The sequence below is a fragment of the Natator depressus genome, chromosome 1, assembly GCF_965152275.1.
Source record: "Natator depressus isolate rNatDep1 chromosome 1, rNatDep2.hap1, whole genome shotgun sequence".
Classification (NCBI taxonomy): Eukaryota; Metazoa; Chordata; order Testudines; family Cheloniidae; genus Natator; species Natator depressus.
Genome location: NC_134234.1, coordinates 151,112,203 through 151,138,717, shown reverse-complemented (window position 1 = coordinate 151,138,717; position 26,515 = coordinate 151,112,203). Strand labels below are relative to the sequence as shown.

General features: G+C 41.4%; 1 protein-coding gene across 1 annotated transcript; it reads left to right on the top strand.

Moving 5' to 3' along the window:
- The first annotated feature begins 486 nt into the window (after window positions 1–486).
- C1HXorf38 (chromosome 1 CXorf38 homolog) lies at window positions 487–26,515 on the top strand. Its single transcript, XM_074946295.1, has 7 exons — window positions 487–705; window positions 8,196–8,330; window positions 14,626–14,748; window positions 14,880–15,029; window positions 19,476–19,658; window positions 24,130–24,301; window positions 24,935–26,515. Exons 1-7 carry the CDS (start codon window positions 502–504, stop codon window positions 24,982–24,984), a joined length of 1,017 nt encoding a protein of 338 aa, XP_074802396.1. The 5' UTR covers window positions 487–501; the 3' UTR covers window positions 24,985–26,515.

Here is a 26,515-nt window from a genome sequence, read left to right as displayed (position 1 = left end):
GAGCTGTAAGAGGTACTGTTTCACTTATGCTTTTCCTAACTTCTGGCTCTGGTGGCCTTAAGTGTTCAGGGTTCTGCTAAGGGTTTTTTGTCATGGGTTTGTGACATTGCAATGTTTTGGGAATATGGCACCTTATGCTTGGGCTGTATTCTTTATTGTCTTAGTCTTTCCTTCAAAGTAGCAATCTCTCATTATATCAACCTTTAAGATACATGCATCATAATCTAAACTGCCATCCTTTGCTATGCTATCAGAGCAGTAAATAAGTGGCTCATTGAGGTGGTATTCCCGCTCCTCACTTAGCAATGAGGGGTAGATTATATCAATTGAGGAAGATGGGATTTGCATTTGGATCTGAAAAAGAAGGGCCCATGACAGGCGTAATCATGACTCATGCAAGTACAGCCCCTGAAGGTTAGCTTGTCATTTCAGTAGGCGAATTGCAAGAGGAGTTTCTCTTAAACCCCCGGAAGGCGATGCGGGCCCGGGCCGGGGCGGGCCATGGAGCTGGCGGAGCTGGCCGCGCGGCTGAACTGCGCCGAGTACAAGAACTGGGTGAAGGCCGGGCACTGCCTGGTGCTGCTGCGGGACGCCCTGCAGCGCTTCGCTGGGGAGCAGCTCCGCGCCTTCCACCGCCAGCTGCTCGCCCGCCTGCCGCCCCCGGGCCGCCTCTGCCGCCGCCGCTGCCTTCCCCGCGGCCGGCAGGTGAGAGCCGGAGCCCGCGCGCTCGGTGGGCGGGGATTTGCGCTGGCTGGGCTGCAGGCCCCGCCCGCGTGCTGGGGGTCCATCGCGGGGGAAGCGGGTCCCTTACAGCCCCTCAGACCCTCCCCGCCGTTCAGGGGCGCTAGGCTCAGCCTGTGCATTTTACTCCCCCGCAGCCCGGTGCGAGGGTTGGAGGTGTTCCTGGAGGCTTCCTCCCATGACACTCAGTCTTTAATTCAAGATTAATCTTTAACTCCCGGAGTCTCCGGGACGCTCCTGCAAGGTCGGCAGGCCTGTGCCGCGTGGAGAGCCCCAACCTTGCGCTACCCCGAGGAAGGGAGCATGGCCCGCCCTGGTGATGTCACTGTGCATCTGGTGATAACTGAGAGTTTTCTCAAAGCTCCAGTTTCTGCAGTGGGGTGATGAGGAGAGATTCTGGACTGTCATTTGAAGTAAGTTTTTTACCTCTCTTGGTGGCAGAGAAAACCTTGAAAACATGATGTGAGAGCAGCCTGAAGGCTGGAGAAACAGCGGGCAACTAACCCCCCCCCCCCCCCCCGCCTGCCTCCAAGCGTATTGCTTTTTAAAATTCTAATGATTTTTAGAGGGCTGATTCATGAATTTTGAACACTTGGCATCAGCAGTGTTACGCGTGGCACTGCTGCTTAAATAAGCACCAACAAATATAGGAACTGGGCTGATTTGAGGAGGAGGTGTTGGAGTTTAGGAGCAGAGCACAGAGTTGTGAGCGTTATATTGTGTTAAACCAGGGGTCGGCAAGCTTTCAGAAGTGGTGTGCTGAGTCTTCATTTATTCACTCTAATCTAAGGTTTCGCGTGTCAATAATACATTTTAACGTGTTTTAGAAGGTCTCTCTCTATAAGTCTATATATTATATAACTAAACTGTTGTCGTATGTAAACTAGGTTTTCAAAATGTTTAAGAAGCTTCATTTGAAATTAAATTAAAATGCTGATCCTATGCCGCCGGCCCGCTCAGCCCATTGATGGCCTGGGGTTCCGTTCACCTAGGCTGGCAGCGGGCTGAGCAGGGCCTGCGGCCAGGACCCCGGCTGGGAAGGGTCTGGCAGCTAGAACCTCAGACCGACAGCGGGCTGAGCAGGGCTGGTGGCCAGGACCCCAGACTGGCAGTGGGCTGAGTGGCTCAGCCTGCTGCTGGTCTGGAGTCCCAGCCCTGTCCACATAGAGTAGGTACCTACCTGGTTCTAGCCATTCTTTTCCTTTCTCTGCACTGAGATGAGGGTCAGAGTGTGCTGTGAACAGGGCTGGGGGTGAAGGAGCAGGCTGGGGATTGGGGTGCCCTGATTCCACCCCCTTCCCCGAGGTCTCTGGAGCAGAGAGCGTGCTGTGGCTCCACTTTTCCCTCTCCCCCCTGTGGCAAGGGCCATCAGCTGATCGGCCACAGGGAGGGAGAGAAGGAGGGGCAGGAACCCTGCACACTGGGGGAAGAGGCAGGGGAAGGGGGAAGCTTGCTGCCCTACAAGGAGAGAGCGGTGGGTGGAAAAGAGCGGGCCGGGCCGGGCAGGATTTTTAGTGGCACGCTGCTGTCTGCCTGGGTCCGGCAGACAGCAGCGTGTCATTAAAAATTGGCTCTCGTGCTGTGTTTGGCACGCGTGCCATAGGTTGCCGACCCCTGTGTTAGACCATTATCCTTTTCTCCTTGTCTATTTCAGTCATTTTTTTTGAGTACCTTAGTTCTTAAAGTGTTGGGGGGAGGGGGCTGCTTCTCTCTTCCAGCCCTAACTGCAACTAGACCCACATGAGACCTCGCAGTTCTACCTGCACAAGTCCATTTACTTAATCACTGACTACAGTCCCAGGAAGGCTGCAGGATTGGGCCATCCCTCCTTCCTTCACATTGGGGTTCCTGATTGTTAGCCCAGAAAAGAAGTTCTAGGTGGGATGTTAGACAAGAAATTAGGAGATGGAGAATTTCTTTGCTTTCTAATTCACAGTTTTATGGTCCATTATTATCCCAGCCATTCAATTTCTGAGTCCAATATTGGCTCAGCAGAGGGTGCTATGGGACTGACTGGATCTCTACCCTGCTCCTTCTGCAGCTTACTGTGTTCTCATCTACAAGGCACTTAACTGCTAAAGACTTGTTGACCCTTGTATTTGGTCTCAAACTCCTATCTCTTTGCATGGCATACATAGCAGTTATACAGAGCTAGATATCTTTTTGTTGTTGTTTGAAGATCAGTTGCGATTAGGGCTGTTGATTAATTACAGTTAATTTGCAATTAACTCAAAAAAATTAATCGCTATTAAAAAATTTATTGCGATTAATCAGTTTTAATCTCACTGTTAAACAATAGAATATCAATTGAAATGTGTTTAATATTTCTGGATGTTTTTCTACATTTTCAAATGTATTGGCAAAGAGTCCTGTGGCACCTTATAGACTAACAGATGTATTGGAGCATGAGCTTTCATGGGTGAATACCCACTTCGTCAGATGCATGTAGTGGAAATTTCCAGAGGCAGGTATAAATATGCAAGCAAGAATCAGGTTAGGGATAACGAGGTTAGTTCAATCAGGGAGGATGAGGCCCTCTTCTAGCAGTTGAGGTGTGAACGCCAAGGGAAGAGAAACTGCTTTTGTAGTTGGCTAGCCATTCACAGTCTTTGTTTAATCCAGAGCTGATGGTGTCGAATTTGCAAATGAACTGAAGCTCAGCAGTTTCTCTTTGAAGTCTGGTCCTGAAGTTTTTTGCTGCGGGATGGCTACCTTTAAATCTGCTATTGTGTGTCCAGCGAGATTGAACTGTTCTCCTACAGGTTTTTGTATATTGCCATTCCTAATATCTGATTTGTGTCCATTTATCCTTTTACGTAGGGACTGTCCTGTTTGGCCGATGTACATAGCAGAGGGGCATTGCTGGCACATGATGGCATATATTACATTGGTGGACGTGCAGGTGAATGAACCGGTGATGGTGCAGCTGATCTGGTTAGGTCCTGTGATGGTGTCTCTGATGTAGATATGTGGGCAGAGTTGGCATCAAGGTTTGTTGCATGGATTGGTTCCTGAGTTAGAGTTAATAAGGTGCGGTGTGTAGTTGCAGGTGAGAATAATGCTTCAGGTTGGCAGGCTGTCTGTGGGCGAGGACTGGCCTGTCTTCCAAGGCCTGTGAAAGTGAGGAATTGTTGTCCAGGATGGGTTGTAGATCAGTGATGATGCGTTGGAGAGGTTTTAGCTGAGGACTTCATGTGATGGCCAGGGGAGTTCTGTTGGTTTCTTTCTTGGGCTTGTCTTGCAGCTGGAGGCTTCTGGGTACATGTCTGGCTCTGCTGATCTGTTTCATTGTTTCCTCATGTGGGTATCGTAGTTTTGAGAATGCTTGGTGAAGATCTTGTAGGTGATGGTCTCTGTCTGAAGGGTTGGAGCAAATGCGGTTGTGCCTCAGCACTTGGCTGTAGACAATGGATCGTGTGGTGTGTCCGGGGTGGAAGCTGGAGGCATGAAGGTAGGCATAGCGGTTGGTGGGTTTTCGGCATCGGGTGGTGTTAACGTGACCGTCACTTATTTGCACCGTGGTGTCTAGGAAGTGGACCTCCCGTGTAGATTGGTCCAGGCTGAGGTTGATGGTGGGGTGGAAGCTGTTGAAATCATGGTGGAATTCTTCCAGGATTTCCTTCCGATGTTGTCCAGATGATGATGTCATCAATGTAACGTAGGTAGAGAAGGGGCGTGAGCGGACGAGAGCTGAGGAAGCGTTGTTCCAGGTCAGCCATAAAAATGTTGCCATATAGTGGGGCCATGCGGGTGCCCATAGAGGTCCCTCTGTCTAGAGGTATATATGGTCACCAAATTTGAAATAATTGTGCATGAGGATAAAGTTACAGAGCTGAGCAACCAGTTGTGCTGTGGCATCATCAAGGATACTGTTCCTGACAGCTTGTATTCCATCTGTGTGTGGGATGTTTGTGTAGAGAGCCTCTACATACACGGTGGCTAGGATGGTGTTTTCTGGAAGATCATCAATGCATTGTAGTTTTCTCAGGAAATCAGTGGTGTCACAGAGATAGCTGGGAGTGTTGGTGGCATAGGGTCTGAGTAGAGAGTCCAAATATCTGGACAGTCCTTCAGTGAGAGTACCAATGCCCGAGATGATGGGGCATCCAGGGTTTCCAGGTTTGTGGATCTTGGTAGTAGATAGAATAACCCCGGTCAGGGCTCTAAGGGTATGTTGATTTGTTCCGGTGTTAGTGTAGGGAGTGTCCTGAGTAGATGGTGCAGTTTCTTAGGGTATTCCTCAGTGGGATCTGAGGAAAGTGGCCTGTAGAATTTGGTACTGGAGAGTTGTCTGGCAGCCTTCTTTTGGTAGTCAGACCCGTTCATGATGACACAGCACCTCCTTTATCAGCCTCTTTGATTATAATGTCAGGGTTGTTTCTGAGGCTGTGGATGGCATTGCGTTCTGCACGAGTTAGGTTATGAGGCAAGCGATGTTGTTTTTCCACAATTTCTGCCTGTACACGTTGGCGGAAGCATTCTATGTATAGGTCCAGACTGTCATTTCGACCCTCAAATGACAGTCTGGACCTATAGATAGAATGCTATCTACTACCCAAGATCCACAAATCCAGAAACCCTGGACGCCCCATCATCTCGGGCATTGGTACTCTCACATCCTAGCCACCATGGATGTAGAGGCTCTCTACACAAACATCCCACACACAGGTGGAATACAAGCTGTCAGGAACAGTATCCCATCATCAGCATGGACTCATGTCCTCTGGAATGGTGGTTGAATCATGAAGGGGCATATGAATATTTAACATATCTGGCATGTAAATATCTTGTGACACCGGCTACAAAAGTGCCATGCAAACACCTGTTCTTGCTTTCAGGTGATATTGTAAACAAGAAGCATTATTGGGCAGCATTCTCTCCTGCAAATGTAAACAAACTTGTTTGTCTGAGCGATTGGCTAAACAAGAAGTAGGACTGAGTGGACCTGTAGTGCTAAAGTTTTACATTGTTTTATTTTTGAATGCAGTTATTTTTGTACATAATTCTATATTTGTAAGTTCAACTTTCATGATAAAGCGTTTTCACTACAGTACTTGTATTAGATGAATTGAAAAATATTATTTTTTATTTTTACAGTGCAAATATTTGTAATAAAAATAAATAAAAAGTGAGCACTGTACGCTTTGTATTCTGTGTTGTAATTCAAACCAATATATTTGAAAATGGAGAAAACATCCAAAAATATTTAAATAAATGGTATTCTGTTATTGTTTAACAGTGTGATTAATCACAATTAATTTTTTTAATTGCTTGACAGCCCTAGTTGTGATAAAACTTTGTTTTCAGTTTCTAGGAAGGAGAAAGAAGGGTTAATACAGTAGAACTTCAGAGTTACGAACATCAGAGTTATGAACTGACCAATGAACTACATACCTCATTTGGAAGTGGAAGTATGCAATCAGGCAGCAGCAGAGATGACCCCCTCCTCGCCTCCCCCCCCAAAGTAAATACAGTACAGTACTGTGTTAAATGTAAACTACTAAAAAAAATTGAGAGAGGAGCATTTTTCTTCTGCATAGTAAAGTTTCAAAGCTGTATTAAGTCAACGTTCAGTTGTAAACTTTTGAAAGAACAACCGTAACGTTTTGTTCAGAGTTACGGAACACGTCAGAGTTACAAACCACCTCCATTTCCGAGGTTTCATAACTCTGAGGTTCTACTATAGTAAGTGTTAGTGCACACGAAAGTGAAGGTTTAATAGGACTGGCTAGGGTTGGGCATAGTGGAAGCTTCTCACATGCCTTCTTTCGTACTCTTGTGAAGAAAATCTGATGCTTGTGCCAATCTATGTAGGGTAGTTTAATGTTGTGAAGAAAGCTTCCCCTAAGCACCATAATGAGATTCCTCAGCTCCTTTTCACTCATGTTAATTTATTGTGTTAGATATCGCTTGTGGATGTTGTAATTATCGACAAACAAGCAACCCAAGAAATTCAGAGTTATGCTTAGATATAAAAGAAGTCCAAACAAATTAAGGTATGGAAATGCAGTAAGGGCACCCAAACTAGCTTGACTGCACTATAGTAACACCAGGAAGAAATTATATAAATTAAATGTATTTTAAAAATCTGTTTAGTCTAATCTGGGACTACATTCTCAAATGCCTTAATCATGATCCTATTGTTGTTATGATGATGTCCGCATACTCTATTATTAAGCTCATAGGGCCAAAAAGGACTTAGACAGGATGAATATTTTAAAGGACCTATTTCAATCAATAGAAACTAATGAATGAGTTTACTTGTACATTCTCAGAAAACTCATTCTGTGCTCAGAGTAAATTCCATAGTCTTGTAGAGGATATACTGTGTTTTTCATACGTAACAAAGAGATTGAATTTCTGTGTTAAGTTCAAAACTAAATTCAACTTCAACTGTGGAAGCATGACCTGTGATTCCATAATATCCAGTATTAATCATCACTCTTATTACATACCAGAAAAAATGTATTGAGAGCTGGCAGTTCACTGATCCTCTCTGATAGAGTACATTTAAAAAACAAACAAATCCTGTAACATAATTCAAGATAACAAACATTCACTTTAGTGTTCTTCAGTGCCACCCACAATTATTTATTTGTGCAGCCCTATAAGAGTGCTGGGTGCTATATTAGACCTACAAATAAAACAAAGTTTCTGCCCTGGGGAGTTTACAGTCTAATTCACATACTCATTTAATCCCTCTGCCCCACAAAGTTAATGAAAAAGGTGGAGGAGTGTTTGTATGTGCGTGCACATGTCCCGATTTTATAGGGGCAGTCCCAATATTTGGGGCTTTTTCTCATATAGGCTCCTATTACCCCTCACCCCCATCCCGATTTTTCACAGTTGCTGTCTGGTCACCCTAGTGCAGATGGAGAAAGAACAATCAAAAAAGTTAAATCGGAATAAACTGTTATACGCTTTAGCTGTTAGGACATGCTTCCCAGTTGAAAATTCCCTAAGGATTCAACCATGTTCAGATATGGCTTTCATTAACCCTAATGTAAACTGTAAAGAAAAAAATGCATAACTTCAAATTCTGCTGCTAAAGCATTCTTCTCTTTCACCACGGGGTTTGTCATGCAAGCCTCATTTGAGACATCTGGTTAGCATTGGCCTCAATCCCTGATAGGAGAAGCTTCAGACTCATTTCTAGTTAAGTCCTGACTCTCATTGAACCCAGGTCTCTAGAGGTGAGAGGCTACTGCCCTAACCTACTGTATTTATTATACCTAAATTTTCAATTACATCTCTGCGTAACAGTTCAGCATACTGCATATGAGAATTTGTGCATTTGATCAAATTTCTGACTGAACGTTCTTCGAATCCTTTTTCTAGCCTCTGCTGCAATGTAGTAATAACCCAGTGCACTTTTTAAAGTGTAATTTAAAGGGTGCAAGTACTAAGGTAAATTACTTTGGATTCTTTCCTTTTTTTTTTTTTTTTTTTTTTAGTTTCAGCCTATCTGTTCACTGTGCACCGAGTGGAAAAAGGAGATTTTGAATCATCACACCAACAGGAATGGAGAAGTTCACTGGGGAAACTGCAAACCTTGGCTTTGGCCTTCTAACTCATGGGAACTTGCAAAGGTAACATAAATTAAATTAGAATCACACTTGGGGTCAGCTCCCGTTCTCACTTTCATCCATGTGTGGTTCGATAATGAATTCAGTTTGGTTGCATAGGAGTCTGTCAGGGCAGGATTTAGACCTATGGTGCAATCCTGGCCCTGTAGAAGACAATGGCAAAACTCCCATTGTCTTCAGTGGGGGCAGGATTTCATCCATGGAGAGCAAACTGTTGCACATGTATTGTCCTTTTTTCTTGCTAATAGCAGACAAAAGGAAAGGTTTCAGGGGCTAACCTTGTGCTTTTTCATTATCTGAGCATCCAAATCACTACCCTTTTGGGCTTACCCAACTCGATTTCATTTTATTTCATCCTGGATTTGAAAACGCATTGACTAGGATTAAACCAAGCCAGTGTATAGCAATATTTCTTTGGGCTGAACTAAGAAATACAATGAAAATGTATTAGGAAAATCGTGTTTGGTAATATTTACAGTGTTGTAAAGTTCAATGGTACCATACAAAATTGTTGGCATTTCTGCTCTGCTTCGTGATTTGCTGATCATCCTCTAAAATAACCACTAACTGAAACATGGTCTGTAAAGTACTCAGTAATGTATCTAAATTCTCAATGGAATAAATACTTGTAGTCTCACCAATCTCTTTAAAGAAATCCTTTAAAAGTGAAGCTTGTGCATCAAAAGATGAAATTCAATTTAAACTATTTAATTAAAAAAAGGAAACCCCTTAAGAGTAGCAAAATAACACACACACTTTTATACTAAATAGGCTACTTTCATCTGTCTGAACCAATGTGTTAGTGGTGGTGGTCTGTGCAGGCAGGCAGTTAACCCAGGATAAAGTCCCCATATAATCCTGGTGCTTCATTCTAGAATATAAGAACATAAGAAGGGCCATACTGGGTCAGACCAAAGGTCTATCCAGCCCAGTATCCTGTCTATCGACAGTGGCCAATGCCAGGTGCCCCAGAGGGAGTGAACCTAACGGGTAATGATCAAGTGATGTCTCTCCTGCCATCCATCACCACCCTCTGACAATCAGAGGCTAGGGACACCATTCCTTACTCATCCTGGCTAATAGCCATTAATGGACTTAACCTCCATGAATTTATCCAGTTCTCTTTTAAACCCTGTTATAGTCCTAGCCTTCACAACCTCCTCAGGCAAGGAGTTCCACAGGATGACTGTGCGCTGAGTGAAGAAGAACTTCCTTTTATTTGTTTTAAACCTGCTACCCATTAATTTCATTTGGTGGCCCCTAGTTCTTATATTATGGGAACATATAAATAACTTTTCCTTATTCACTTTATTCACGCCACTCATGATTTTATATACCTCTATCATATCCCCTCATAGTCTCCTCTTTTCCAAGCTGAAAAGTTCTAGCCTCTTTAATCTCTCCTCATATGGGACCCGTTCCAAACCCCTAATTATTTTAGTTGCCCTTTTCTGAACCTTTTCTGATGCCAGTATATCTTTTTGAGATGAGGGGACCACATCTGTACGCAGTATTCAGGATGTGGGCATACCATAGATTTATATAAGGGCAATAAGATATTCTCCATCTTATTCTTTATCCCCTTTTTAATGATTCCTAACATCCCGTTTGCTTTTTTGACTGCTTCTGCACACTGCATGGACATCTTCAGAGAACTATCCACGATGACTCCAAGATCTTTCTCCTGATTAGTTGTAGCTAAATTAGCCCCCATCATATTGTATGTATAGTTGGGGTTATTTTTTTCCAATGGGCATTACTTTATGTTTATCCACATTAAAGTTCATTTGCCATTTTGTTGCCCAATCACTTAGTTTTGTGAGATCTTTCTGAAGTTCTTCACAGTCTGCTTTGGTCTTAACTTTCTTGAGCAGTTTAGTATCGTCTGCAAACTCTGCCACCTCACTGTTTACCCCTTTCTCCAGATCATTTATGAATAAGTTGAATAGGATTGGTTCTAGGACTGACCCTTGGGGAACACCACTTGTTACCCCTCTCCATTCTGAAAATTTACCATTTATTCCTACCCTTTGTTCCCTGTCTTTTAACCAGTTCTCAATCCATGAAAGGATCTTCCCTCTTATCCCATGACAACTTAATTTACATAAGAGCCTTTGGTGAGGGACCCTGTCAAAGGCTTTCTGGAAATCTAAGTATACTATGTCCACTGGATCCCCCTTGTCCACATGTTTGTTGACCCCCTCAAAGAACTCTAATAGATTAGTAAGACATGATCTCCCTTTACAGAAACCATGTTGACTTTTGCGGAACAATTTATGTTGTTCTATGTGTCTGACAATTTTATTCTTTACTATTGTTTCAACTAATTTGCCCGGTACTGACGTTAGACTTACCGGTCTGTAATTGCCAGGATCACCTCTAGAGCCCTTCTTAAATATTGGCGTTACATTAGCTATCTTCCAGTCATTGGGTACAGTAGCTGATTTAAAGGAGAGGTTACAAACCATAGTTAATAGTTCCGCAATTTCACATTTGAGTTCTTTCAGAACTCTTGGGTGAATGCCATCTGGTCCCAGTGACTTGTTACTGTTAAGTATTTCTCAATTAATTCCAAAACCTCCTCTAGTTGCACTTCAGTCTGTGACAATTCCTCAGATTTGTCACCTACAAAAGACGGCTCAGGTTTGGGAATCTCCCTAACATCCTCGGCTGTGAAGACTGAAGCAAAGAATTCATTTAGTTTCTCTGCGATGACTTTATTGTCTTTAAGTGCTCCTTTTGTATCTCGATCATCCAGGGGCCCCACTAGTTGTTTAGCAGGCTTCCTGCTTGTGATGTAACTTAAAAAACCTTTTCTGATGTCAGATTCTTTATGTGAATGTTTCTTGTCTGATCTCGTCCATACTTTATCCTCTTCCATCCCCTCCTCCTGACTAAAACCTAGAGAATCTCTATCAATAGACTCTCCTCTAAGAGAAGTCTCTGTCCGATCCACGTGCGCCTCTGTAGCAATTGGCTTTCCCCCATCGCTTAGTTTAAAAACTGCTCTGCAATCTTTTTAATGTGAAGTGCCAGCAGTCTGGATCCACTTCGGTTTAGGTGGAGCCCATCCTTCCTGTATAGGCTCCCCCTATCCCAAAAGTTTCCCCAGTTCCTAATAAATCTAAACCCCTCCTCTCTACACCATCGTCTCATCTACGCATTGAGACTCTGAAGTTCTGCCTGCCTACCTGGCCCTGCGCGTGGAACTGGAAGCATTTCTGACAATGCCACCATAGAGGTCCTGGATTTCAGTCTCTTTCCTAGCAGTCTAAATTTGGCCTCCAGGACGTCTCTCCTACCCTTCCCTGTCACTGGTACCTACATGTACCACGACCACCGGCTCCTCCCCCGCACTTCGCATAAGTCTATCTAGATGCCTCAAGAGATCCGCAACCTTCGCACCAGGCAGGCAAGTCACCATACGGTTCTCCCGGGCATCACAAACCCAGCTATCATTTAGTTATTCTAATGATCGAATCTCCCATTACTAACACCTGCCTTTTCCTAATGACTGGAGTTCCCTCCCCCAGAGAAAGGAAACCTCAGTGTGAGAGGATACCCCAACATCATCTGGAAGGAGGGTCCCAACTATGGGAAAGTTTCCCTCTGTTCCTGTTGACTGCTCTCCTCTAGGCCTTTCATCCTCTTTAACAGCACAGGGACTATCTGACTGGAGGTGGGACAAATCTACAGTGTCCCGGAAAGCCTCATCAACATACCTCTCTGCCTCCCTTAGCTCCTCCAGTTCCACCATCCTGTACACGGTCTCTGAGGGCCAGGAGCTCCTTCCACCAAATGTACACATATGCCACCTGCCCACAGGGCAGGTAATCATACATGCTACACTGAATGCAATAAACAGGATAGCCCCCACTCTGCTGCTGGGCTTCTGCCTGCATTTTCTTCTACAGCTACCTAGGTTAAAGATAGGGTTTTTGTTTAAATCAAGAAGTTTTGGTTATAGTTTAGTTTTTAAAGGTTTTAAAGAATGGCAAGTGTACCTTGCCCCCTTCCCAACTCCCTCTCGAAACTCCCGTCCTTGTTTGCAAAGCTCTCTGTTTGCTTGCTCACTGCTTTATAAAGCCCTGACCTTCTTGATAGCCCCGCCCCTATAGGGCTCAGCCAATGAACAGAGGCTTCTAGATTTCAAACCTTGTTTAGAAGCATATATAGTGTAGCTGGGTCGTGTTCAGGGAACAGGGGTGGTATGTCATGCTGGAACATGTGAACAACAAAGCATCTGAAGTGAAAAGTAATATTTTCCCCCCCAAAAAAACTTCCTGGTTGTGTCTGCTATTGCAGGTATGTGTATTTAAAATATCTTTTTCCTTTCACTCACTAACCTCCCACCTGAATGGCTGAACTTGCATCGCTCTATGCTCAACTTGATGGGATACATCTGTTTGTCTGTAAGGTGATAACTTTTCAGTGTCGCATCAGATCAATTGCAAAATTTCAAAGAATGTTCTGGGCATTGGTGGGGAGAATATCAATTTTAGAGAAAATCACAAAAACAAAAGGGTGAAATGATGGACACATGGTGCCCTGGCATCTGGTTAGCAGACCTAGCAACTTTAACCAGATCCGTTATGGTCTATTGCTGTGGTTCTCAACCTTTCCAGACTACTGTACCTCTTTCAGGAGTCTGATTTGTCTTGCATATCCCAACTTTCACCTCACTTAAAAACTACAACTTCAACCTCCATTAACGTTCTTGTACACATCTGTAAATGACATAAAATGCATGTCTAATACATTGCGTATCCACACATCATGTTACCATATAATACAGTATATAGAGCAGTATAAACAAGTCATTGGATGAAATTTTAGTTTGTACGGACTTCACTAGTGCTTTCTGTGTAGCCTGTTGTAAAACTAGGCAGATATCTAGATCAGTGTATGTACCCCCTGGAAGATCTCTGCATACCCCCAGGAGTACACCTACCCCTGATTGAGAACCATGGATCAAAGAACTGGTTGATGGCAGCCATTAACTCCTTCCATTGTAACAATACTCCCCTATCTCAGTTCTGCTCAGCCTCTCAATGCAGTTTAAGATGTTGACATCCTGAATGATTTGTCTCCTACTCCATGGGGGAACAGGGGGCAGGGGCAGTGGATTCTTCCTAAAAGTGGTGGGGCTACGAGGCTCTGCCCCCTCCGTGGCCCCTGGCCAAGCTGGAGCTGAATTGGGAAGTCTGGGCCCCTCCATCTGCCCTGGGTGAGGGGACCCGAGAGCAGTCCCTGGCGTGTGTTTTCCTGCCTCTCCACCCCACCTCCACCTGGACCCTCCATCTGCCCTTGCAGGGGACACAGGTTTGTGGCTGCTTTCGAGCCCCCTGGCCCTGGACAGGTGGAGGGGTGGGTCCCCACAGCTTCCTGGGCTCCCAAGGCCGGGCTACAGCTTCCAACCTGGCCCGGGGGCAGAAGAGGGGCAGGGGTCTAGACCCTTTTTGAAAAGTGGAAGACTTTCAAAAGTTGGAGGGCCTTGGCCCGCCCTGTTCCGATGCCCCTGAAGGGGGGCACAGCACCTGACATGGGGTGTGGAATTGGGAGGTATAGATGGTGGGAGGGAACACAGAGCCCCTGGCATGAAGGAGAGAGTTGGAGGTTTGGGGTGTCCCTGAAATAGAGGGGGATAGGAGGGTTGCACAAAAGAAGCTCATGGAGGGAAGAGCTGAGCCAACACAAGCTTTAAAGTGTGCAACTCCCTAATGATGCAGGGAAGCCATGAGTGTGTATAACTATACAGGTTTCAGAGTAGCAGCCGTGCTAGTCTGTATTCACAAAAAGAAAAGGATTACTTGTGGCACCTTAGAGACTAACCAATTTATTTGAGCATAAGCTTTCGTGAGCTACAGCTCACTTCATCGGATGCATTCAGTGAAACTGTATTTTCCACTGAATGCATCCGATGAAGTGAGCTGTAGCTCACGAAAGCTTATGCTCAAATAAATTTGTTAGTCTCTACGGTGCCACAAGTCCTCCTTTTCCTATAACTATACAATACGTTATAGTGTTCGTTTAACATTGTGACTTCATTGCAGAATCAAATCATCAAGTAGGGAAAGATTTAAGGGTTGTGAAGGAAATAACCATTTGCTCGAACACATTGTTAATTGGCAAATGTAGCAAGTGGAGTTGTAGAGACTGTGTTCTAGTTTATTGCATTTACTTTAGGCAATATCATTTTGAAACATTAACAGCGCTTATAGGCAGATAAGGAAATCACATATTTGTGTACTTCCTGAAACCAAAAATGACATTGGTATCATGCACTTCTGTTACGTAGGCTTATATGCCTCGTGGGCAGATGGATATTTCTGGACCGGACAAGTGTGATGCAGCTGCTCTTCTAAACCTTTTCAACTTGTGTGATCACTTCAGTGGAATTGACCAGAAGAAAGTCAGAGAGGTAAAATCAACCAGACCATTTCCAAGAACTATTTTTAATTAATATATATTCTGTAAGATACTGTAAATTGTGTGATAGGATGGCTATGACCATAATGTGGCAGTGCTGTTTTTCTTCATTCTCATGTTTAGGTGATTAAGTGCCGCAATGAGTTAATGCATTCTTCAGAAATGAAAGTTTCTTCTTTATGGTTGGAAGAGTTTGGAAAGAAGATTCAGAATTTATTAAAGGAACTCCAGAATGTTCCAGAAGTTATGACAGCTAGTACACGGATAGAAAAGGTAAAAGAAAAATAATTCTGATCTGTAGTTTTTTATTACAAATTGTAGGTATAATCCAGTACATTAGAAATCTGCAAGGACTTCTAAAAGTCTGTGGAATTTCACCGGAGGTTTATATTTTTCTACTCTGTTTATTTAAATGTCCAGTTTCATTGTATGTTACAAAAAAAGTCAGATACCTTATGTCAATGGGACTATTCATCGTAGGAAGCACTACGCTATAGTGTTCGGAGGTTCTGGGTCAATGGTAACTCACCACTGTAAATCAAATATTTGTGAGGCTGAGTGGGAACCAGCCAATTCTCAGAAAAAGCCCTTTTCTACCAGATGTTTTGACCCTGATCCTACAGTTCATCCAAGCTCTGTTTGGCACAAGACCTGGTTGGTGTGGCAGAGGTGACTATGCCACCTTTGAGCTTCCCCAGTCCCTGGGCTGCTCAGCCATTTGTTCCTCCGATGCAACCATCCATGCTCCTTTCTCCAGTTTACCCTCCCTCTATGAGGTAGCTACACTAACCTGCGTGTCTCTTCATATTCATATACAGTTCAGAGACTTATCTCCCCCTCCCCTCTATACTGAAGAGACAGCATCTTCCTAACTTGCCCTCTGAATGCAATCCTCTATTTACTACTGTAAGCAACAGAGCTGAGTCTGCCCCATCCATCTATCTTGTACCTAGTCTAGAAGTAGTTATTTATCTAATCCTCTTCCTGATGTTGGGTCAGGACCACACTACTCACATGCAGCGCAGATATCCCTCTTGACTCTGTCTTCTACGCAAATACCATCTCCACATCCCAGAGTATCTCATTCTTCTGCACATGCTCTTGTCTTACCTGTTTATATCTAGAGAGCCTAGGGGAGTTGGCATGTCTATCCAACTTATTACTTGTTCCAATATTAAATACTACAGCTGCTTTTCAGGTGTTTAAGAGGTTGTATAGACCTGTATTTACTTTTATATCTGGCTGTTGCACAATGTGGTGGGATGAGGGGATAAAACGAAAGGCTGTCTGTGCCACGCCGCCTATTTGCCAACAGATTTAAGCAGCAGTTGGGAAGGTGGTTTTAAGGGAATATTCATTTGAGGAATTGGTCTGCAGAAAAGAACTGAAATTGATCATGCTGCCTGATCAGAGGAAATGTAGGGTTTTCTGGGCTTAAGTCACTGTTAATATTGCTTGTTTTCTGTTACTAATTGACCGAATAGAGTGGTTTTATTAAAATAGGCTTTTGAGCCTGTGACCGACTGACAAATTTTCTGCAATATCCTGAATGAACTTTATAGAATTAAGCTACACCTTACTGAATTAGGCTTACTATCTTTGGGGTCCACTGTACTAAAAATTCAATTGTGTACGTGCTGTTGTGGAATTATATGCACCTGCTCTGGCAGGAGGGGAATGCTAATGAAACTCCTCCCTTATCAGACCTTTGATGCTACCCCTTGGATAGGTTGGAATATACTAGTTCAAACTGGATTCTCCGGGGACCACCAGGCAAAGAAAGGATTTTTTTGATAAATAGCCTGGTTTTAAACTGGCTCAGGTTCTTCTTCCTGATCCAGCAAATGGACAAGATCCCTGTCCACGGAGGGCCCTGCTTCTTAGGGTAAGGCTGGAAAGACTGGGCCTACTGAGGCCACGTAAGACTGTGTGCTAGTTCTGAGCTGAGGCTGTGATGAACTTGTATCCAACACTTTGGTAAAGTGTTGCAGGACTGCTCCTGGAGCCCATGGTGCAGTTGGGGTGATCTCTGGTGAGCTTATTAGTATGCATGTAGCTCTTTTATTGTATTTAATATATTTTCTCGGTACTACTTTTACCTTAAGAATAAAGAAGGCTTGCATAAAAAGAGCTGTGAGGTAGCATACAACCGTTGACAATCGCTCTTATCAGTCTCTGAAGAGAAAGCAAACAATTGTGCTTGGACAGCCTGTCTCTGCTGGAAATAACACAGTGAAGACAGGAAACTGTGCAGCTTAGAAATATTCCATTCTGACCAGGGTGAGACGTCTGTCTCTGCCCAAGAAAGGCAATGGCTGGAACTGTAAGCCTGAAATGTGGGTGCTGTTGCTGGACCACACAGGGAACTACAGGTGCAGTTGCCCTCAGCTGTGACAAAGCCCATTAAACAAGCTCTTGCAGAGGCTCTAGAGAGAACAAATAACTTTTCTTTCATTCTTCCCTGTAAGGGCTATGTGTAAATTCCAAAACTGTCACACAGCAAGCTGATAACTTCTGACACTTGGTACGCGGTATCCGTAAATGTCCAAGAGATACAGCCCTTGTCTGTCCTGTCTTTGGGCTGAGGCTACAGACTGAGAATTGGTTCTGAGCTGTTTAATTACACAATACAGTGTAGTTATCATAGATGCTTCCTTTATACACATTATCACCAATCTCTACCACAAGACTGACTTTCGTGTTTCAAACAAACAAACAAAAAACGGGGGGGGGAGAAAAGGGAATGAGTGGGGTTAAAGGGCACTGTATAATGACCATCACACCAAGGGGGTTCAGCCTCTTGTATTGTGAACAACACCATGATGGACAGATTATTTCAGGGATCTCTTCCTCTCCCATTCTCCATCACGTGGACCACCTCCCCATCTTTTTTCCATTCCAAAACCAATTAAGATGGTTTTATTTAACAAAAAAAAAAACCTGAGGCAACCACAGCAATTTCTTACATGAAAAGTAACAGCAGGTGTACGGAAGTACGTATTTATGTTTCTGTCTTTGGAATGATAAATGCTTTGTACTTTTCAGAAAGAGTTATTCACATTCTCTCCTTTTCGGGATGGATTCATTTAAATCAAAGCAATTTAAATAATTGATTTTAGTTTTGTTTTGCATTGCATTTATACTTTAGTTATTTTCGTAAAGAAAGGTTGAGCCTTACTGGTTGGGAACCATTAAAACATATTGATTTGCAACTAAATACAGCCTTTGTACTAAATGTGGTACATCTTTTTTGCTAATCAAGAACATATGCTATATATATACACATTTATTTAAGCTAAAGAGCTTAACATACATTTATTCAGATTCTTAACACTTACATTTTTTAATTAGAAAATGGTGAATGGTGCATTTCTTATTTACTAGATTGATTTTTTTTTTTACTTCTGTTGAGCTCTATTTAGATATAAATTCAGTTCAAAATGCTGTTTTTGTGCATTTTGGGGTTTTTTTTTTGTTGTTGTTAAATAAAACCCTCTTAATTGTGCTGCATACATGAGAAAAGTTTATCAAAATATGTTTGCATTTAAAATTAACTTATTTATTAAACAAAGGAAGTATTATCTGTAGTTAGTGAATTGAACTGATTGTTTTTGATCACCATGTCCTTCAAGATTTTAGAATTAGTAGATCCTATCCTCTCACATCTAGCTTTTATTCATAGATTAAAAAAAGGAAAACAAGCTTTTATGCTTTTTCAACTCCCATTGTTTTCCTTACTTTGAATGAACTAATCATTGAACTGAACTAGCTGAATAAAATGAAATGAGAAGATATTCTCTCTGCACCTGCAGAAGATGCTACTGTTGTCAAAAGCTGGTTTAACACTTCAACAAAATCAGATTACAAGTGTTTAGCCAGGAACTACTACCAATTCAGTGGTTTGGCTTTCTTTAAAACGTGGCAGCAATCATGTACTGCTTAATGGTTTTTTTTATTTAATGTAATTAATTTTAATATAGTAAATTTAGACCTTAACACATTTCATAATTTCACATTTAATTTTAGAGGTTTATTTTTTAAAAATAAATCTGTATTTAATGTAAATTTAAAAAAATCTGATTTAAATAATCTGTTTTTCTAAAATCATAGATTTTTATCCAGCCTGTTTGTTTTGCTCTTCCTTTTGTCCCCTCCACCCCACCCGTGCTGTTTCTCTCAATGGAATATGAGAGCCAGTACCATGTGATCAGCCAGCTCTGTACAGACAGCTGTTTAAGAACACCTAAGTTTGATCGCTTATGCATGTTGGAACAAATTAGCTGAAATCCTGAAATAACCATTTTATATGTACCCCCATATATTCTAAATTATGGAGTTAGTGTTCCATATGTCAGTTTCATGTGCTTAGAGCACTAGACCTTTGTGCTGGGCACCAGGTTAATCAAGACATGACACCACAAGTGCTTGCTTTGTGGTGTTGAAGGTAAAAGTTAGCCTAAAATTCACTTTGTACAGTGTTAGAAATGAGGAGCTAAAAGTATTCAGGAGCAACACTGATAAAGATTATAGAAAAGTATTTACAGATTCATTTAATCTGAATTTATTGCATAGTTTAAGTAGTTTGTTACACTACTGAAACCACAAAATGTAGGGCTGCTCTATTACAGTAACATTAACTGGGGCTCTCTCTATGATACCAGAAAGAGTGCCTTTTTAAATTTAATCACTTATTTCATTTTCCTCTTGTACACCAAACAGCTTCTGTCATCGGATTGGACTGTTTATATACCAGGGGAAGAAGATCAACCAGATGGATTGGAAGGGGAAACAGAAGTTTGCATGAGTGGGAGCCAAATAAGTGAAATAGAGATGGAATTAATAAAGGAAAGACTTAAAGAGATCTATCTTCTGGTAGAAGAGCAGGAGATGCTGTCTGAAGAGGTACTTTTAAAATTAAAAAAACATAAATGAAGGCTTAATGTATTAGTCAGATATTTAAAGGAAAGCAGTTAATGGCTCATTCTGGGTAGTGAACAGGATTCCTCTTTTGAGTTCAAACCAATATTTACTGGAAAAGGCCTAGCCAAGTGAAGGCAGGCTTACAGTTTACCATATAGTAAACTTGAAATCCCTCCAGGAGCATAAGAGAGATTCCAAAAATCTCCGGCTTTAGTACTACATCTAGGCAGTTTGACGCTGGGATATCGAATGGAATGTGATTGTCCTGAGAGCACCTTTCCAGGGACTCCTAAACTTCAGCATTGAAGACTGGCTAGTTGAGATACAGAAGATGCTTGAAAATGTGAATACTGTATACAACATACATTTAATTTCCCTGGTTTAACATGGCAATAATCTGTGCACAAGATCTCTGATATGCATGTGTCTATATAGTCTGCTTTTCAAGATGGTCTCGTCCTCTTTTGATATAGTTATGTAACTCCCTTTAGCATTAATAGTAGTTACATGTTTGTATCTAGAATAGAACAGTTCCCTTAAGCAAGCAAGATATCTTTGCTGAATTTTCTCCTGTACATGTTCTATATTTTCTTTAAATTTTTGTCCTAAAATTAATGGTGTTACATTTGAGTTATCAGACTTTCTAAAGGTGCATTTTAAAAAAAATAACTTTTGAAGATTTTTAGCACAAACTTCTAATTGTCTTAAAACCTGCCTCTGCATATATAGCTGAAGGAAGCACTATTGGGAATTTTAATTAACAAAAAGTTTTCTTTAAAGCAACATTTTTACAAAACCTAAAATTGATTTTTTTTATTCTGATGAAAATTAGTTTTTTAAAATAGAAACATCTCCCTCCCATGTTTGCAAACACCAGCATTGTATTCACTAACAGAAACAAAATGAAACTGACTAGTCAATTTTCCTTGTTGTACGTGTGTAAAAATCAGAGAGCAAACACCACAAAAGGAGAAAAGTAAACTAGGTTCAAATTATTTTGCTTTCAATACTTTAACCTTTTGTTAGTAGCAGACGTATGGGAAGACTTTTTTTATTTTAAAAAAAAAAAACTTACCTTGACAGTATTTCTGTGAATTTTTAAATCTCTCCTCTATTTAAGTTACAAGAAAATTTTAAAAATGTAACCTTGATCTCAACATAAGGCTTTGCACGAGCATGCTGAAAGCTGTGACAAATTCTGTAGATCCTCTCCAGGGATTGGCAGAAAGAGGGTTAACACTGACTGTAGTCAAAACTACAGGAGCTTGCTGTTATCCTAGTGATTGTCAGAGTAACCAGACTGGGCCAGCTGTTATGTATTAATTTCCCAGGATACTAATAAGAGGGAGGTACTTCCAGGTGCTGTTGAGTGCCACAGCACCAGGAGAAGAACCTTCCTCGGAGGCAAAGAGAAGAGGAACATGCCTATCTAAAAAGCTCTTTCTTGTTTTAAAACAGACTGCAACCATGGCTGCACAAAGCCTTTTTGAGCTCCAAGTAAGCCTTGACTGGGGGAAAGAATGTTTACTTTTTACAAGGCTCTGAACCCAGGCTGAAAGAAAGATTTTTTTTTCTCTGTTTAAATTCTGTGGGAAGGTATTGAAATAAACTAGTAAAATAATTCCCAAGGCTTGGACAAACCTGGTTGAATCCATGTGATGGTCTGTGGACCTTGTGATACTGTCTCAAATTTCATCTGACTTGTCACAATAGAAATTAAAAGCTTTAAACAGGTTTGATTAAACAGGGATAGAACCAGACTTGTTGGGTGTCTTTTTTTTTAAATCTTTTCTAAGCACCTCTACATCTTTCTTGCATCTTCAAGTTACCTGGAAAGAACCTAAAGTGAAACCTTGAGCAAAAAGCTTTCTTAAAGTAAGTGATACCTTGGCCCTGAAACCTGGATACTATCCAATGTGTATGTAATTTCTAGCATCTTTTTTTTCAGCGTCTTCTGTGAAGAGTATGTTGTCTGGATCTCCTTTTTCTGTTGTAAGAAATAGCCCACCTTTTCAACAGTCTCAGTTGTTATTTACACAGCAATTCCTCCCCCTCATTCTGGGAAATGTGATCAATCTGTACATGGCTCATTCTCTTCCTCCACTGTAAATTAGGAAGTAAAACAAATGCTTAACAAACTTGGCATTTCTTTATCCTCAGTCTTCCATTCTCATTGACATCTTTATTGAACAAACTCAATTTTACCTTTTGCAAGTGTTTTTGAAGAACTTTGTTGTTGCTAATGAAAATGTTCTCTGCAGTTGAGTATTCTTCTTGGAAAAATGCCCTCAGTTTGGCTTTCCTTTCTGTTTCAGTAAAAAAACAAAATTGTTTACTAAAGTATGTGGCATGCATAATTCTCATATAAATTGAATGCTTCTCACCCCCAGAAGCATGCATGATATGCTTAGCATCCATAAGAAAACATTTTAAAAAGAGGGAAAGACTTTTGCCCTTTGCTGATCATTTCCACGTCCCATATTTCATATTTATTCCCCGCTTCTGTTGTGCTCCCAAAGCTGAGTTGAGAATATCCCTTCAATACAACTTTAAAATGGTGCTATATTTTAAAATTCATCTTTTTGGTCTAGGTGTTTTCCAACTCTCATTTTCCTGTCCACTTTGAAAGAGATCCTTTCATGGTCACCTTTTTCCCCTCCTCGCCCGGTCACCAAATGTTTGATTGCGCAGGTTGAAATTTTGACACTATTGGTGGTCCACAGACATAGTCTGAGAACCTTTGTCCTAGTCTACATTTTTCTCCCATCATCAAATGCTTCTAACTTTTTTAAATTTAGCTCTTTCTCTACGCCAGATGTAAAAATCCTCATCTTAACCCGATGAGAATTTTTTTAAAGAACCCCACCTTTTCAAATAAATTCTAAACAATAGTTAAATTTTAAAAAAAATCCTTCAACATTATGTCAGATATTTTAAACTTGCATGCCGTGCAAAGATGTGGTCACCACAGTGGCTTCGTAATTTGGCTTCCTTGCATGTGTGTAGTATATGCTGCCTGGTGGTCTCTGGCAGAGTTGGGAATTGCTTTTCTCAGGCCCTTCTTGTTGCATGCTTAAGTTTCCCCAGAGCTGCAGTTGCTTGTACCATCTGAAAAGATCTCTTCTGGGATGAGCTGCCTCCCGCAGTCTCCATCTGTGAGCAGGGAAGACTTGATTACCAAAGACTGCAAGTGAATTTTCCTCTCACATCATCATACGATGAAGGGGGGGAACCTTCCAGAAATTGGGAATATTTTTTCAATTGAAATTGCAAATAGGCCAATATCTTACAAATAAATTTAACTTAACTCATTTCACCCTCACTTTTAAAAAATAGAAAGTTTAGATAGCCTTAAAGTCTTTGCACTGAATTCTTGCTTGTGGGGAGAGAAGAAATGAACTGGGAATATACATTCAAATACATGTAGCATGTGCTAGAACACACACAGATGAGTCAAGATGAATTAAGGTTACTGTAACAACCATAAGCTATAATTTTCTTGCTGTTTGTTAGCATCACTCCACTTTAACAGAATATTAATCTACGTGTATAGTTTAAAGTCTGAGACAATAAAATCATAGAAGTGGAAGGGACCTTGAGAGGTCCTCTAGTCCAGTCCCCCACACTCAAGGCAGGAGTATTATCTAAATGTAAAATGTACAGTGCATGTGCCATAACAGGTTTGGTAAGATGCATAGTGGATTTGTTTTGCTGTGAAGCTGTTCGGACTTCATCGACAGAGGCAGCTTTACAGTCCAATCTTCCATCAGCAATCACCTGCCTTTGTCAAATTTTTATCTGCTTACATGATAAAAATCCTTCGTCCACAGGGATGGTCTGAACAAGTCCTTTACGTGGACCAGTATTTTAAAGATGATGTGTCATACCTGAGTTTAAATTCTTCTCTGCTGAGGATTGTTAGGCAACCTGCCTTCAGCTTCACGTGTTTCCCATATTCTCTGTCCTCGTTTTGCTGAAGCTACACTCCCACTCACCAGCTTTTGCTCTAAAAAGAGCTTAAAATAAATTAGCTCTTAAAATACATACAGAGACAAGATGGGTGAGGTAATATCTTCTGTTGGTGAGAGACACAAGCTTTCCAGCTTACACGGAGTCCTTCAGGTCAGCTCTGTATAAGCTCGAACGCGTGTCTCTCTCTCACCAACAGAAGTTGGTCCAATAAAAGATATTACCTCACCCACCTTGTCTTTCTAATGTCCTTGGACTGACACAGCTACAACACTGCATACTTAAAATAAATGAGTCTAATAGCAGGACTATACATTTCTGGCCAGAAAATGCAGAAATCCTAAACAAGCCAACAAAAAAGCCTTTTTATAATTGGAGAATGTGGAAATCATATGCATATCGAGAAAGTGTGATCGTTGAAGAAGCTTATATTGTAATAATTTGGCTCTATCGATGCGTTTTTGTTTTTTTGCTGCTGCTGTAGAACTTAAATAGGATACAGATGACAAAGGACTTCTTAAAGGACAGCGGTGATCTCCAAATAAGTTTTCAGGCAGATATGCAGAGGCTAGAAGGCCTTGAAAAAGAGGTGTACAACCAAAGAAGATCTATGAAAGAGACTGGGAAAGAATATCCCGATCAGGAGGAAGATGAAGGCAAGTTTACCCATTCAGGAAATGTGCTTTTCCTCTCTCTTAAGCTGTCTTGAATGTAGGGTGACCAGATGTCCCGATTTTATAGGGACAGTCCTGATTTTTGGGTCTTTTTCTTATATAGGCTCCTATTACCCCCCAGCCCCTGTCCCGATTTTTCACACTTGCTGTCTGGTCACCCTACTTGGATGTTACAAGGAAAAATTTGTAAAGGAGTTTGAGGAAAAGAGTACTTTCATGTAGAATAATTCTGTTTATCAGGATGTGCTTCTTTGACACACACGCTTTAATGGGGCATCTCCCAGGGAACTAATTAGGCTATGATAATGAATGGCAGTGACTACTGCACAGTGTTAGTGAAACTTTTGTTTAATTGGGACACATTTTGTCAGGGCCATCAATTGTAGTATTTCAGCAGGTGTGGAATTGTTCAGATTCAGTCGTCTTTACAGAAATTATCAAATACAGGTTAAAAGAAGGAATAAAGAGATAATCTGGGTGAGGATTTGTTCCACAGGTTAGGAACCACCAGGTTAAAAACCATAAAAAATACTAAAGTAAGAAACAAGTGCAACACTTGATTAGAGGAGGATTCACTGATGCGTTTTGTTTTGTTTTGTTTTTGTTTAAATATAGGTGGTTCATTAAAGAAAATGAAGTGTATTCCCAAAGAACAACTTTTGTGAAAGTGCCAGTGACTGACCATTTTGAAGAGAAGTTCCTGTAAGTGATTGACTTGTCAACAAGGAGTCTGTCCTTCACTGAATGAGGATATGCCCAGCCTCTTCAGTGGCTTGGAAAACCAACTTAAAGGGTGAATTGTCATGAGATGCCTTTCTAAAATTTCAAAACTTCCTGTTGTGGTTTGATGATTTTGTTTCTTGGAAGAATGTCATGTACTCCCCCCCCCCCCCCTCGCGTCCTTTTTCAATTTCAAGAACGTGGAGAAGCATAGCTAGAGCCAGGAAATAAACTGTAGGCTTGAAGGAATTGATCTTGCAAGGGTATGGAAGGCTGAGAGAAGGCAGTACTGAGCCACTGGGGCTTTGTTCTTGTTGATCCATTAAGGCAATTAAGCTGAATGGAATGGATGTTGGGCAGCAAAAACACAGTCCCTAGCATATGCCATGAGGCTTTGAGCAGCTGGCTGTAAGCGATATGGTTTCATTTCTTTCTGTGTCTGGGCCTCAAAACACCCTCTTTTCTCAGTTTACCATTGGCTCCTCAAGTCACTTTTGTGTAAAGCAGCAATACTTAAGGGTGGCAGCAAAATAGTCTTAAAATAATTAAAATGACCACTGTACAACAGATTTATACCATTCCCTGACCATGTCCCGTCTTTTCTGACGGCATGGTCGCTTTTTCCCATTCATGAGCGCTCATTGCAGCATGGCCATAGAGGTTTGCTTACATGATTCAAAACTGCATACATCTCTCAGTACCACGTGCAGACCGCTGCACAGTTCTTGAGAAAATGCTCATCACCAGTGCTTTAGCTATCCATGTTTCTTTCAGTGGTGCTTTGCAGGGCCAAGTCCTATGTAGTCACTTAACCCTGAGAACATTGGATTCCGGATTTCTGCTAAATTTGCAGCTGTCAGAACCTTGTAGTATCAATTTTAATGGAGCAAAGTCCTGGCTTTTTGTGCTTTTTAAAATATTTTTAAAGCATTTTTTGCAAGCACAATAAAACGTTCAAAAAATAAACCTTTAGTTATGCCAACAGATGTTGCATTTAGTACTGGCAGAGCATAATTTTGTTAATATTTGTTGAGATTATTAATCCCAATTTTTCCCCACTTAGAGCACACCGTCAACTAAAATCAGACATTTATAATAAAATATTTAAAATCAATGACCTTTCAGATTCCTGAAACTGATGTAATTTTAAAAAAATGGGCACTTAAACCTTTTATGTTTTGCTTTTTTCAATTTTATTTCTTTTCTCTTTAAAATAATGAAAATCAGCAAGGTCAGTTTCAATTTTGTGCCGTCCATATTACAACACTTCAGTTTCTTAGTGCTACGTTGTTCTTGTTTTTCTTTTCAGACACTGTTTTTACTTAAATGTTCCCTGCAACTATTTCATTAGATTTTATTTTTTAAGGGAAACATTTCTATTAGTCTTAAGTTTTATAAAACCTCATTTTTATAAATTGTGAATGTTAAGGTACATTTTGCTTTCCAGTACCCTCTAAAGGGTTGGCAGCAACATAA

Bases quoted from the DNA above. Each gene is read 5' to 3' on its own strand.
- C1HXorf38 (XM_074946295.1), top strand. From the start codon at position 502: ATGGAGCTGGCGGAGCTGGCCGCGCGGCTGAACTGCGCCGAGTACAAG. The intron at 14,749-14,879 runs GTAAAATCAACC...TCTCATGTTTAG, and splicing joins ACCAGAAGAAAGTCAGAGAG to GTGATTAAGTGCCGCAATGA. The intron at 24,302-24,934 runs GCAAGTTTACCC...GTTTAAATATAG, and splicing joins CGATCAGGAGGAAGATGAAG to GTGGTTCATTAAAGAAAATG.